This window comes from Rhinolophus sinicus, chromosome 8 (assembly GCF_057876585.1).
Source record: "Rhinolophus sinicus isolate RSI-liver-muscle chromosome 8, RSI-T2T, whole genome shotgun sequence".
NCBI classification, from domain to species: domain Eukaryota; kingdom Metazoa; phylum Chordata; class Mammalia; order Chiroptera; family Rhinolophidae; genus Rhinolophus; species Rhinolophus sinicus.
In genome coordinates this window covers 32041027-32055294 of record NC_142508.1, presented here as the reverse complement: position 1 = coordinate 32055294, position 14268 = coordinate 32041027, and the positions used below count along the sequence as shown (strand labels likewise).

Here is a 14268-nt window from a genome sequence, read left to right as displayed (position 1 = left end):
CAACATTGTTGCAACAATTTCGTGAACTTCATTGTCAGACCTCGTATATGAACAAATCAAATTCCGAGACAGAAACTTTTGAAAAATTAAGTTAAAAATAAATTCTGGACCTGAAGAATACAAAGAATAAAGTGACAAAATGCAATAGAGAGCATCAATGGCCAACTTCATGAAGCAGGAGAAAAATCTGTGACCTAGCATCAGGTCACTTCAAATCATCCAGTTAGAAAAGAAAAAAGACTGAACAAAGCCTACATAATTTATGGGATGTCATTAAGGGAAATAATGTTTGCAATATGGAAGAGTCACAAGGAGAAGTAAGGGAGAAAGCTTATTCAAAGGAATATTACCTGAAAACTTCCCAAATCAGGAGAGAGATGTGGACATCCTCATACATGAAGCTCATAGGTCCCCAATATTCAATCCAAAGAGATCTTCTTTCAGATATATTATAATAAAACTCAAAAATCAAAGACAAGAATTTTGAAACCAGCAAGAGAAAAGAAACTCATTGCATATACAGGAACCCCCATAAGGCTATAAGCAAATTTCTCAGCAGAAACCATGCAAACCAGGAAAGTGTGGATGATAAATTCAAAATACTGAAGGGGAAAAAATGCCAACTAAGAATACTTTACCTGGCAAAGCTGTCCTTCAGAAATGAAGGAGAAATAAAGAATTTCCTAGATGAAAAACAAAAACAAAAAAAACACACAAAAAACAGGGAGTTCATTATCACTTGACCTGCCTTACTAGAAAGGCTAAAGGGAGTTCTTCAAGCTGAAATGAAAAGACACTAATTAGTAACAGAGGAACATATGAAAACATAAGGCAGACTTGTAAAGGTAAGTATATAGTAAAATTCAGAATATGCTAATACTGTAATATTGTTGTTCGTTAATCATTTAACTCTAGTATAAATGATTTAAAAAGAGTACAGATGAGGAAAAATAACTACAACCACAATAATTCATTAATGGTTACCCAATATAAAAAGGAATAAATTGTTACATCAAAAACACAAAATGCAGAGGGGTTAGATACCAAAAAGGTACTTTTTGTAAGCAATTGATGTTAAATTGTTTTCAGCTTAAAGCAGACTGTTATAACTCCAAGATGTTTTAAGTAAACTTCAGGGTAACCACAAAGCAAAAACTACAGTAAATAAACAAAAACTAAAAGTAAAGGAACCAAAGCATACTGCTATGGAAAATGATCAAATGAAAAAAGACAGCAAGTGAGGGAAAAAAAGGAACAAGGGAACTACAAAACAGCCAGACAAAAATGAACAAGATGGCAATCATCAAGTACTTACAAAATTATCCAATCAAAACACAACTGTGGTTGAATGGATTAAAGAACAAGTCCCAAATATATGTAGCCTGCACGAGACTCATTTCAGCTTTAAAGACAGAAATAGGCTGAATGTAAAGAAATAAAAAAAATAATAATAAAAATAATAATCCATGCAAATGGAAATCAAAAGAGAGTAGTGTATACTTATAAACAGCTATACTTATACCAGTTAAAATAGACTTTAATGCAAAACTTGTCACAAGAGACAAAGAAATTACTGTATTTTGCTGTGTGTAATGAGCACTTTTTGGCCCAAATTTGTGAGGGAAAAATAAGGATGTGCATTGTACATGGATAGTACTAATTCTGTATATATATAAATGTTTTTCATTCTTTTATTTATGCTTATGAGTTAAAATGTAACTCTAGAAATCACTAACAATATCCGTATGCAAAATAATTCCCTGGAATATGATAATCGGTTTTGTTGAACTTACAACGAACTTGCAATGACAAAGAGTTCTTGGCCTTCTATGATGCATAAATATCATGAATTTGTTACTGATACATAAAATTTCTTGTACCTTGTATCTGTTCTTGTTTTATAATTATTTGTTACATTTCTTGTAACATTTCTTGTAACACTTCTTGTCCCATAAGAGGTTAAAAAAGAAATGTTAAAGTTCCTTTATAATACAAAAAACAAATACCTAAATGTAAACAAATAATAATTTGAATTAAAAAATTCAATTCAAAAATTAAGACAAAAGATTTTTTCTCCTGAAAGTTTGGGCCAAAAACGTGGGTGAGCATTACACATGGGAGCACAGTATACACAGCAAAATACAGTATATAATGATAAAGCAATCAATTCAAGAGGATACAATTACAAGTATGTATGCACCCAATATTGATCGATGGACCTAAATATATTAAGCAAATATTAACAGACTGGAATGTAGAAAAGCCAGCAAATGTAATAATAAGAGCACACTTCAATACTCATCTTTCAGGAATGGGTAGATCATCCAGACAGAAAATCAATAAGGAAATATCTGACTTGAACAATATGTGAGACCAAATGAATCTAACAAATATATATAGAACATTCCGTTCAACTATAGCAGAATATACATTCTCAAGTGAACACAGAACATTCTCTACAGATCATATGAGGTCTGACAATTAGGTTCGTGAACTTGCCACCGTACGCTTACATTGGCACAACTGTGCAAACAGCTCAGTAATGTTTCATAACCTTGGTATATCAGTGTCTCACAGCTGTGTCCGTGTCAACGTGTGGCGGTGTCTTGCTGACTGGCATTCATTATTGTTGCTGCATGTTTTTGTGTGCCACTGCAAGAATGTCTGAATTAGAGAAATGAACAAACATTAAATTTCTTGTTAAACTTGGCAAGAGTGGAAGTGAAATCTAGGACATATTAGTCCAAGTTTATGGGGATAATGTCATGAAAAAAATGGCATTGTACAAATGGAGTGAATGGTTTTCTAAGGGGAGAGAACACGTCATTGATGAAGAGAGGTCAGGGTGGCCAGTAACAAGCAGAACTAATGGAAACATTGCAAAAAATTCATTGAATTGTGCATCAAAATCGTCAGCTGATTGTGAGAAGCATAGCAGACCAAGTAAACATTGATAGAGAAACAGGAAAATAGTAACTGAAAATCTTGGCGTGAGAAAGGTGTGTGTAAAAATGGTCCTGAAGGAGCTCATTGATGAACAAAAGTAAAGGAGAGTTGAAGTTTGACAAGACCTTTTGGAGAGGCAAGACGATGTTTTGGGCTATGTTATCTCAGGTGATGAAACATGTGTGTACCTATGCAACCCTGAAACAAAGTGTCAAAGTGCACAATGGAAGTCAGCCAATTCTCCATGACCAAAAAAGTTCCATCAGTCCAAATCAAGAGTCAGAATGATGTTGCTAACCTTTTTTGATATCAGAGGGATTATTCATTATGAATTTGTACCAAATGGACAAACAGTTAACCAAGTTTACTATTTGGAAGTGCTAAATAGTCTGCATTAAAAAGTTAGAGGAAAACGCCCTAAAGTTTTCACCAACAATTCATGGCTCTTGCATCACAACAATGCACAAGCCCATACAGCACTATCTGTGAGGGACTTTTTAGCCAGGAAACAAATAACTGCATTAGAACACCCTCCCTACACACCTGATCTGGCCCCCAGTGACTTCCTTCTTTACCTGAAGATAAATGAAATATTGAAAGGAAGACATTTTTATGACATTCAGGACATCAAGGGTAATACAACGATAGCTCTGATGGCCATTCCAGAAAAAGAGTTCCAAAATTGCTTTGAAGGGCGCTGGCATTGGTGCATATCTTCCCAAGGGGAGTACTTCAAAGTTGACTGTAGTGATATTCAGGAATGAGGTATGTAGCACTATTTCTAGGATGATTTCACGAACTTAATTGTCAGACCTCATACGTTTGGTTGCAAGTCTGATATTTAAGAAGGCTGAAATCATATCAAGATTTAAACCACAAAGGCTTAAAACAAGAAACATGTAACAGGACAAAAGCTGGAAAGTTATCAAATATGTGAACATTAAACAATGCATTCCTGAATGATTAGTGGGTTAAAGAAAAAACAATCAAAAGGAAAAATAAAATCATTTTGAGACAAACAAAAATGGAAATAAAACATGCCAAAACTTAAGAGCTGCATCAAAAATAGTTCTAAGAGTAAAATTTATAGCCACAAATGCCTACATTAAAGAAAAAGAAAATTTGCAAATAAACAACCTAACTTTACACCACAATGAATTAGAAAAATGAAAACAAAATAAGCCCAAATCTAGGAAAGGAAGGAAATAACAAACATCAGAGCAGAAATGAAATAAAATATGGACTAAAAAAAAATAAAAATCAACAAACCTATGAGCTGGTTTTTGAAAAGAAACAAAATTGACAAACCCACAGGTAGACTAACTTAGAAAAGAGAGAAGAATCAAATAAATGAAATTAAAAATGATATAACAAGCAATACTACAATACTACATTAAAAATGATATAACAAGCAATACTACAGAAACACAATGGTTGTAAGAGACTACTATGAACAATTAAATGACAACAAGCTGGAAGAAATAGATAAACTGGGATGCCAGGATGGTTCATCACATGAAAATCAATAAACATGATACACCATATTAATAGAATGAAGGATAAAAATCATATGATCATCTCAATAAATGTAGAAAAATCACCTAACAAAATTTTGTATACTTTCCCATTAAAAACTCTCAACAAAGTAGATAGTGAGGAATGTACCTCAACATAATAAAGGCCATATACAATAAGCCCACACTAACATTATACTCAAAGGTTAAAAGCTAAGAACTTTTCCTTTAAAATCAGGAACAAGGCAAGGATACCCACTCTCTCCACTCATATTCTACATAGTACTGGAAGTCCTAGCTAGAGCACTTAGGCAAGAAAAACAAACAAAAGACATCAAAATCACAAAAGAACAGGTAAAACTTGTCTGTGTTTGCAGAAGACATGATCTTAAAATATACAAAACCCTAAATGACCTAGCATAAAACCATTAGAATAAACAAATTCAGTAGAGTTGCAAGATACAAAATCAACATACAAAAATCAGTTGCATTTTTATACACTAGCAATGAAATATTTTAATAAACTAAGACAGCAATTGCATTGACAATATCATCAAAAACCATAAAATACGTCATCTAAATAAAACTGGGGGTGAAAAAAACAAACAAAAACCCCCAGCAAATACATATGAATAAATATAACCAAGGAGGTGAAAGATCTGGACATTGAAAACTGTAGGACACTAATAAAAGAAACTGAAGACACAAATAAATGCAAAGATATCCCATGTTCTTGAATTGGAAGAATTAATATTGTTAAAATGTCCATAATACCCAATGTGATGTACAGATTAAATGCAATTCCTATTGAAATTCCAATGGAAGTTTTCATAGAAATAGAAAAGGAATCCTAAAATTGACATGAACCCACAAATGACCTCAAATAGCCAAAGCCATCTTGAGAAATATCAAAGCTGATGTACCACACTTCTGATTTCAAACTATTATGAAGCTATACAAGGTGTGATGGAAAAATGCAGTGAATATTTAAATTTTAAAAAAATGTATTACAGTAAAAGACATTGCCATTAATACCCCTCAAAATACTCTCCCCCTCGCTTCAAACACACTTATCCCATCGTTCTCACCACTTTCTGAAGCAGTTATGGAAGTCCTCTTTCATGAGTGTCTTTATTTCATCCTCCATCATGATAATGCTCCATGTCACACATCGCTTCTGGTATGGCAATTTGTGTCAAATAAAAACATTACGGTGTGTCCTCATTCATCTTATTCACTGGATCTGGCACCAGTTCTGGCACTGTGTGACTTCTGGCTCTTCCCCAAAGTCAAAATGACCATGAAAGGTAAATGTTTTGAATTGATTTAGGACTTTGAGGCAGCCACAACAGCACAACTAAGACAATCATGAAAAGGGACTTCCAGAACTGCTTCAAAAAGTGGCAAGAATGATGGGATAAGTGTGTTTGAAGTGAGGGGGAGAGTATTTTGAGAAGGATTAATGGCAATGTGTCTTTTACTGTAATCAATTTTTTCAAATTTAAACATTCACTGTATTTTTTTACCACACCTTGTAGTAATCAAAACAGTATAGTATGGTACAGGCATACAAACAGACATACAGAGAAATGGAACAGAATAAAGAGCTTGAAAAAAATCCCATGCATATACGGTGAACTAATATTTGACAAAGACATCAGGAACACACAATCGGGAAAGGATAGTCTCTTCAATAATGTTGGGGAAACTGGATACCTATGGGCAAAAACATTAAATTGGACCCCTATCTTTCATTACTAACAATTAACTAAAATGGATTAAAGACTGACATGAAAATGTAAGACCCCTTAAAAAAAAAAAAAAGGAATAAGCTACTTGACAGTGACCGTGGCAATGATTTTTTTTTTTTAATACGACAACAAAAGTACAGGGGACAAAATCTAAATAAACAAGTGGTATGACATCAAACTAAAATATTTCAGAGGAAACAATTAATAAAATGAAAAGGCTACATACAGAATGGGAAAAAATATTTGCAAGCCATGTATCTAATAAGGGGGTAATATTTTTAAAATATAAGGTATTCATAAGACTCAAGAGCAGAAGAATGATCTGATTAAAATATGGGCAAAGGATCTGATTAGACATGTTTCCAAAGATGATATACAAGTGGCTAACAGGAAAATTTTAATGAAAAACTGCTCTTTCTCACTAATCATCAGGGGAAGTAAATCCAAACCCCAATGAGCTATTATCTCAAACCTATTAGGATGGTTATCATCACAAGGACAAGAAGTAAGTGTTAGCAAACATGTAGAGAGAAGTGAACCCATGTACACTGTTGGTAGGGATGTAAATTTGTAAAGAAATTATGGAAAACAGTATAAAAGTTCCTCAAAAAATTCAAACTAGAACTACCATATGATCCAGCAATCCCACTTCTCGACATATATCCAAAGGAAATGAAATTAGAATGTGGAAGAGATAATCTACACTCTCATGTTCGCTGAACCACTATTCACAATACACAAGCTATGGAAACCACCTAAGTGTCCATCCTGGATAAATGGATAAAAAGGGGGCACACACACAGACACAGACACACACACACACACACACACACACACACACACAGACACACATCCTTGGAATATTATTCAGCCTTAAAAAAAGAAGAAAATCCTGCCATATGCAACAACATGGATGAACCTGGAGGGCATTAGGCTGAGTGAAATAAGCCAGTCAGAGAAAGATAAGTAATGTACGATATCACTTATATGTGGAATGTAAACAAAAAAATAAACAAAAAGTTGAACTCAAAGAAACAAAGAGTAGATTGACAGCGGCCAAGGGGTAGGAGAAATGGGGAGTTATTGGTCAAAAGGGATAAACCTTCAGTGATAAGATGAGTAAGTTCCGAGGATCTAATGTACAACATGGTAACTACAGTTAACGATACTGTATTTTATACTTAAAATTTACTGGGAGAGTATATCTTAAGCAATATTACTGAAAAAAAAAGAAAAAGGTAACTACCACGTTTCCCCGAAAATAAGACCTAGCTGGACCATCAGCTCTTGTGCGTCTTTTGGAGCAAAAATTAATATAAGACCCGGTCTTATTTTAATATAATATAAGACCCGGTCTTTATAACATAACATAACATAACATAACATAACATAACATAACATAACATAACATAACATAACATAACATAACATAACATAACATAACATAACATAACATAACATAACATAACATAACATAACATAACATAACATAACATAACATAACATAACATAACATAACATAACATAACATAACATAACATAACATAACATAACATAACATAACATAACATAACATAACATAACATAACATAACATAACATAACATAACATAACATAACATAACATAACATAACATAACATAACATAACATAACATAACATAACATAACATAACATAACATAACATAACATAACATAACATAACATAACATAACATAACATAACATAACATAACATAACATAACATAACATAACATAACATAACATAACATAACATAACATAACATAACATAACATAACATAACATAACATAACATAACATAACATAACATAACATAACATAACATAATACAATATAATATAATATAATATCGGGTCATATCAATTTTTGCTCCAAAAGACGCATTAGAGCTGATGGTCCAGCTAGGTCTTATTTTTCAGGTAAACACGGTATATCAGGTGATGGAAATATTCATTAACGATTATGGCAATTACTTCAAAATATATACATAGATCAAATCATCACATTGTGTACTTTAAATACATGCAATTTTATAGATCAACAACACTGGAACAAAAACAAAAAAGAGAACTAAGCAAAACACTACAAACCATGCAGAAGGGTCTTGAAAAACAGCCCATGGTCCAAATAAGTAATAACCATGACAATACCTGCAATTCCTGGCATAGGCATACCCTAAGAAATATCAGCTAAAGGAAGGGATCAAACCCTGGGACACAGAAGTGCCATGGGTCTGAATACCTTGACCTGGCCAAGGAGGGGGCAAGCAAGGTGCAACGCATTAGTCTCAGTGCATGACTACTGACCTCCAATCCTTCCCTATGTGGGTTCGGTACAGCAGTTATTGGGGCTGCAGGAGAGAAGAGGGCTGTGCAAACCCCCCAGACCTACCAAGGACAGCAACCGCCCAGAAAACTGGGAAAGCAAGCAGTGCCCACAGTCCATGCATGAGGACAGAGCACCCCCTGGGGAAAGGGGGCATGGGGAAATGCAAACCCCCCAGCCCTACCAAGGACAGCAACCACCCAGAGAGCTAGAGAAGGAAGAAGTGCCTATGGTCCACCTGTAAGAACAGAAAGAGCACCACCTGGGGAAAGGAAGGTGAGGCAGGACAGAGTCTAGTTCAGTCACTGGGGAGGTTGTGAGTCTTACCCAGTGAGGATATAAGTGCAAAGTTCTCCAGCATCACATCGTGGTACAGACGTCTCTGAGCCTCATCAAGGAGGCCCCATTCCTCCCAGGAGAAGAACACAGCCACATCATCAAAAGTCATACTGTTCTGTCAAGATGGGGACAGAAAAACTATAAACTTTGTCTGAGAAACCACAGTCCATCACCTCACACATCTACCCCACACTCATCCTCCTTCAAAGCTCCCCACCTTAGAGGAGACATGAGACCCTGGTGCCAGTAATGTATGCAATGCTCTCTTCCCAGGGTCCCATAATCAATGTTCAGCCCTCAGCAACAACAGGCAGGGGAACACACAGACGCCATCCAAACTGTGAGCCCCATCCCTCCTGCAAAGCAATTCCTCTGGGGTCTCCCAGATTGTATCTACCAGACAAAGCCAAAGGAGCCATCAGCTCACACTGCCTACACCTGCTCCTCACTACCAGGGCCTGGAGCCATCAGCTCATACTACCTACACATAACCTGTTTCACCAATAATAAGACCTAGCCAGACCATCAGCTCTAATGCGTCTTTTGGAGCAAAAATTAATATAAGACCTGGTCTTATATTGTGTTACATAAGACCCGGTCTTATATTATAGTAAAATAAGACTGGGTCTTATATTAATTTTTGCTCCAAAAAATGCATTCGAGCTGATGGTCCAGCTAGGTCTTATTTTGGGGGAAACATGGTATGAACACCATTCTGTAGACTCTACCTCTCTAACACATTCAGTCCCCACAGTTCCACTTCCACAGCTCTGCTACTTCCCTGCCCTACATTACAGGCACAGCCCTACACTCACCTATGTACTTGGCACATGGCATCCAGACAGTGCTTGACAAATTCAAACACCATCCAGTACCATCCTAGACCTCTGATGGATCCCACAGCCAGGGAAAGCCCTGAATGCTGCTTTGTGCTTTGAAGGCCTCCCCACCTGTCTGTGATCTTCGCTTTGGTATTAGCCACCCAGAACTACATGGGAATTATAGATACTCATGACCCTCTGCTACTTCTGTGATGCTCTTTCTGTCCCCTCAGCAGCCATAACCCTCCTCTCTCCACTCAACCTTCCTGAAAACCCCAGCTCTTAAGAGTTGGCATAGTTGACTCTCACAAATGACTACATTTACCTCAGATCTTATCCACTAGTAAGGCTAAACACCCCAGACCCTGGCCATCAAGACTTGGCACACAATTCCGGTGAATCTGAATAGCAGTGAATTAGCAGAAGCCCAGCTTCAGTGTCAACTTTTCTCAATTGCTTCTCTACCTCCGAAGACATCTTGCTCGTACTCCTCCCGTGGAAGCCTGGGCCACCTGCCACATCATTCTTTTTCCTATTCAGATCCACAGCCACTTCTCTCCCTTACCTGTGTTCATTATACTCAAGACTTCAACCAGGTTCTAAGCCAAAGGACCACTCCTTGGCATGCACCCTAGTTTTTCTGACCCACCAATGGCACTATAACTTGCATTCCACTTCCTAAATGTCATCTGGAGCTCCACCCTGGTCCACACTATAATCACCACTTTTGAAAGTCTCCATCCTGAATCCCTTCCCAAGATTTCCAGACCTACGTGTCCAGCTGCCCACTTGATTCTCAGGCTCTTAACAGGCCCTAAACAAAACTTATGATATTCCCAAGGAAAATAGATCTTGGGAACTTTCAATATCCCAGAAATTTCTCATCTCAGTTGATGGAGCATCCATCTCTTTAGATGCTAGGAACAAAAACTCAGGGAGCCATCCCTAACCTTCCCCGTTCTCTCCTTTACATACAATATCCAAAAATTTACTTGGCCCCTCTTAAGAAATGAACCTAGAATCCAACCTTCTCTCCTACCTCCATTGTCACAACTCTGGTCCATCAACAATCTGGATCATAGTAGTTGCTTCCTCCTGGGCTCCCTGCACCTGCCCATAATCCCATAATCTGTTCTCCACAGTGCAGCCAGATGGAGCCTATTAAGACCAACTCCTTCCTCTTCCAAACATACCATTTTACCTCCATAATAGATGCCCAATTTCTCAGGCAGCCACATTACAGGTCTGATTACTGACACCCCGCTCTTTGTTCTTAACAGAAAGGAGACCTGTGGAACCTAATCCCAGCTCAGGCACACCTCCAAGCATTTACACATGCTGGTATCTATCCCTGGGTTAACCTTCCATACCAGTTTATGAGGTGTAATCCAAAAATACGGGGAATGTTTAATTTAAAAAAAAAAAAGTGTTAAATAAAAAAAAATTGTAACAGTAAAAGACACATTGTCATTAATACCCCTCAAAATACTCCCCATCACTTTGAACACTTTCTGTGTTCTTGCCACTTTTTTTTAAATTATTTTTTTAACTGGGGAACAGTGTGTTTCTCCAGGGCCCATCAGTTCCAAGTTGTTGTCCTTCAATCTAGTTGTGGAGGGCACAGCTCAGCTCCAAGTCCAGTTGCCATTTTCAATCTTTAGTTGCCGGGGGCGCAGCCCACCATCCCATGAGGGAATTGAACCGGCAACCTTGTTAAGAGCAGGCACTCTAACCAACTGAGCCATCTGGCTGCTCCTCTGGAAGCTCAGCTACAGCTCATTGTCTTCAATCTAGTTGTGGAGGGTGCAGCTCACTGGCTCATGTGGGAATCGAACTGGTGGCCCTGTTGTTCAGAGCTCACGCTCTAACCAACTGAGCCATCCGACTGCCCGTCTGTATTCTTGCCACTTTCTAAAACAGTTCTAGAAGTTCTCTTTCATGAGTGTCTTCAGTTGCGATGTCATGGGTGCCTTGATGTCCTCAATCAACTCAAAACATTCACCTTTCATAGTCCTTTTGACTTTGGGGAAAAACCAAAAGTAGCACAGTGCTAGATCCGGTGAATAATGTGGATGAGGACACACCATGTTCTTTTTTTTATTTTTTTTTTAAAGATTTTATTGGGGAAGGGGAACAGGACTTACTTTATTGGGGAACAGTATGTACTTCCAGGCCTTTTTTCCAAGTCAAGTTTTCCTTTCAATCTTAGTCGTGGAGGATGCCGTTCAGCTTCAAGTTGTTGTCCTTTCAGTCTTAGTTGTAGAGGGCGCAGCTCAGGTCCAGGTCCAGTTGCTGTTGCTAGTTGCAGAGGGCACAGCCCACCATCCCTTGCAGGAGTTGAACCGGCAACCTTGTGGTTGAGAGGATGCGTTTCAACCAACTGAGCCATCCGGGAGCTCAGCGGGAACTCAGCAGCAGCTCAGCTCAATTTTAGTTGCAGGGGGCGCTGCCCATCATCCCTTGCGGGAGTCGAGGAATCGAACTGGCAACCTCGTGGTTGAGAGGATGTGCTCTAACCAACTGAGCCATTCGGTAACTCAGCTGCAGCTCAGCTCACGATGCCGTGTTCAATCTTAGTTGCAGGGGGCGCTGCCCACCATCCCTTGTGGGACTCGAGGAATTGAACTGGCAACCTTGTGGTTGATAGCCCGTGCTCCAACCAACTGAGCCATCCAGGAGGCAGCTCAGCTCAAGGTGCAGTGTTCAATCTTAGTTGCAGGGGGCGGAGCCCACCATCCCTTGCGGGACTCGAGAAATCAAACTGGCAACCTTGTGGTTGAAAGCCCACTGGCCCATGTGGGAATCGAACCGGCAGCCTTCGGAGTTAGAAGCATGGAGCTCTAACCACCTGAGCCACCGGGCCAGCCCGAGAGAAATGTGTTTTAAAGTGTGCTGTAAATTAGTCTCCATCACGACAACATTCCGTGTCACACACAGCTTCTGGTATGGCAATTTCTGTCAAAGAAAAACATTATGGTGTGTCCTCATCCACCTTATTCACCAGATCTGGCACCATGCGACATGTGGCTCTTTCCCAAAGTCAAAATGATTCAGGACATCGAGGCAGCCATGACAGCACAACTAAAGACACTCACGAAAGAGGACTTTCAGAACTGCTTCTGAAAGTGGCAAGAATGATGGGGTAAGTGTGGTCAAAGCAAAGAGGAGTATTTTGAGGGGGGATTAACAGCAATGTGTCTTTCACTGTAATATTTTTTTTTTTATTGCAAACATTCAAAATTCACTGTGTGTGTGTGTGTGTTTTTTTTTTTATCACACCTCATATATGGGTTACCAGAAACAGGAGCACCTCTACCTTACCCTTGTCCTGCACTCAGGACCCAGGACTTGGAGTCCCCACACCCAAGATCTGAGAACATAGCAAGGAAATTCTCAAGACCACAATCCCAAACACTATATGGGTAGTGTCAGCACCCAGTGTGGGACTAGGACATCCTTCCCTTCCTTGCATAGGTTCCCTAAGTGCTTTTCAACCTTCAGAACCTGTGAGAAGAAAAAACCTACCAGGGCTGGTGTCCCTATATGCAGATCTCCGCTGTATCCCTACCCAACCCTGGAACCTGTTGACTTGGGGTTAATTTACTAACCTCTGTGTTTCAGTCCTCTGAGCTTCCTCTTACCAGCTCTGTGACCTTGAACGCAGGACTCTACTTCTCCGTGCCTCGCTGTCATCATCACCCCCATTTCTGTCTGTCCTCTGAGAACCACTTAGAAAGCTATTAAAACCCTAACACTGCCTGTGCCCCTTTGCAATTCACAACCCTCCACGGCTCCCAGGACCCTCAGAATGAAGGTACAACGTCCCTGCCTGTCCTTCTCACTCTCTGTTCTCTGCAGGCAGAAAGCGGACCCCAGGTTCCCGGCTCAGTCGTCCCTCCACATCTTTACACGGCCAGTCTCTCTATCTGTAACCCTCTGCCACACCCCGTCACACAGGATGTCACCCACGAGCTTCTCACCGTCCTGGACGCCGGGGCCTAGGTTGCAGGACATGAGCCGGAGCTCCTCACCCGAGGCTTTAGGGTTCGGGAGGACTGAGGGCCTGGGGGACTCACCTGAGCTGGCCCCCTTAGCTCGGCTGCCTCCATCGGATTCTGTGTTTCGAGCCAAGAAGGAGAGGAGGATGCTGGACACCGCGGTCCCTGTCCCGGCCCTGACGCGGTCAAGTGGGCGTCATCAACGAGCCTTAGAACTGCGTCTGTGCAGCGGGGACCACGACTCCTTTGTGCTTTCTCGGTCCCGTCACCTCTGTCCCTACCTGACACTCGGAAACTGAACAAATACCCGCCACGACGAAGACGCTGGAAGTCCCGCCCCAATGCGATGAAATCTCACGGAAATACTTTCATCCTGATCTGTCATTGGCTCAACTCGCCCGCAAGATCTTCTGGATAATGTAGTTCTCATTGCTCTAGAAGGCGTTCTCCATTCTGACCAACTAGAACGTTTGCCAAGGAAGGAACCTGCAAAGCGGTGCTCCTGCCTCCAGGGAGGGGTTTACTCGTTAACTGCAGCAAAAGACATAGTTTC

The 14268-nt window shown here is 39.5% G+C and overlaps 1 protein-coding gene across 1 annotated transcript in view; it reads right to left on the bottom strand.

The window, feature by feature from the left end:
• The window catches only part of LOC109434525 (uncharacterized), a 30757-nt gene extending 16701 nt beyond the window's left edge, over window positions 1-14056 (bottom strand). Inside the window, exons 1-2 of the mRNA XM_019711552.3 lie at window positions 13794-14056; window positions 8885-9011 (exon numbers count right to left, since the gene is read on the bottom strand). Of these exons, the coding sequence (XP_019567111.3) occupies window positions 8885-9011; window positions 13794-13826 (160 nt within the window). The 5' untranslated portion in view covers window positions 13827-14056. The remainder of the gene's footprint in view (window positions 1-8884; window positions 9012-13793) is intronic.
• Window positions 14057-14268: the final 212 nt, after the last annotated feature.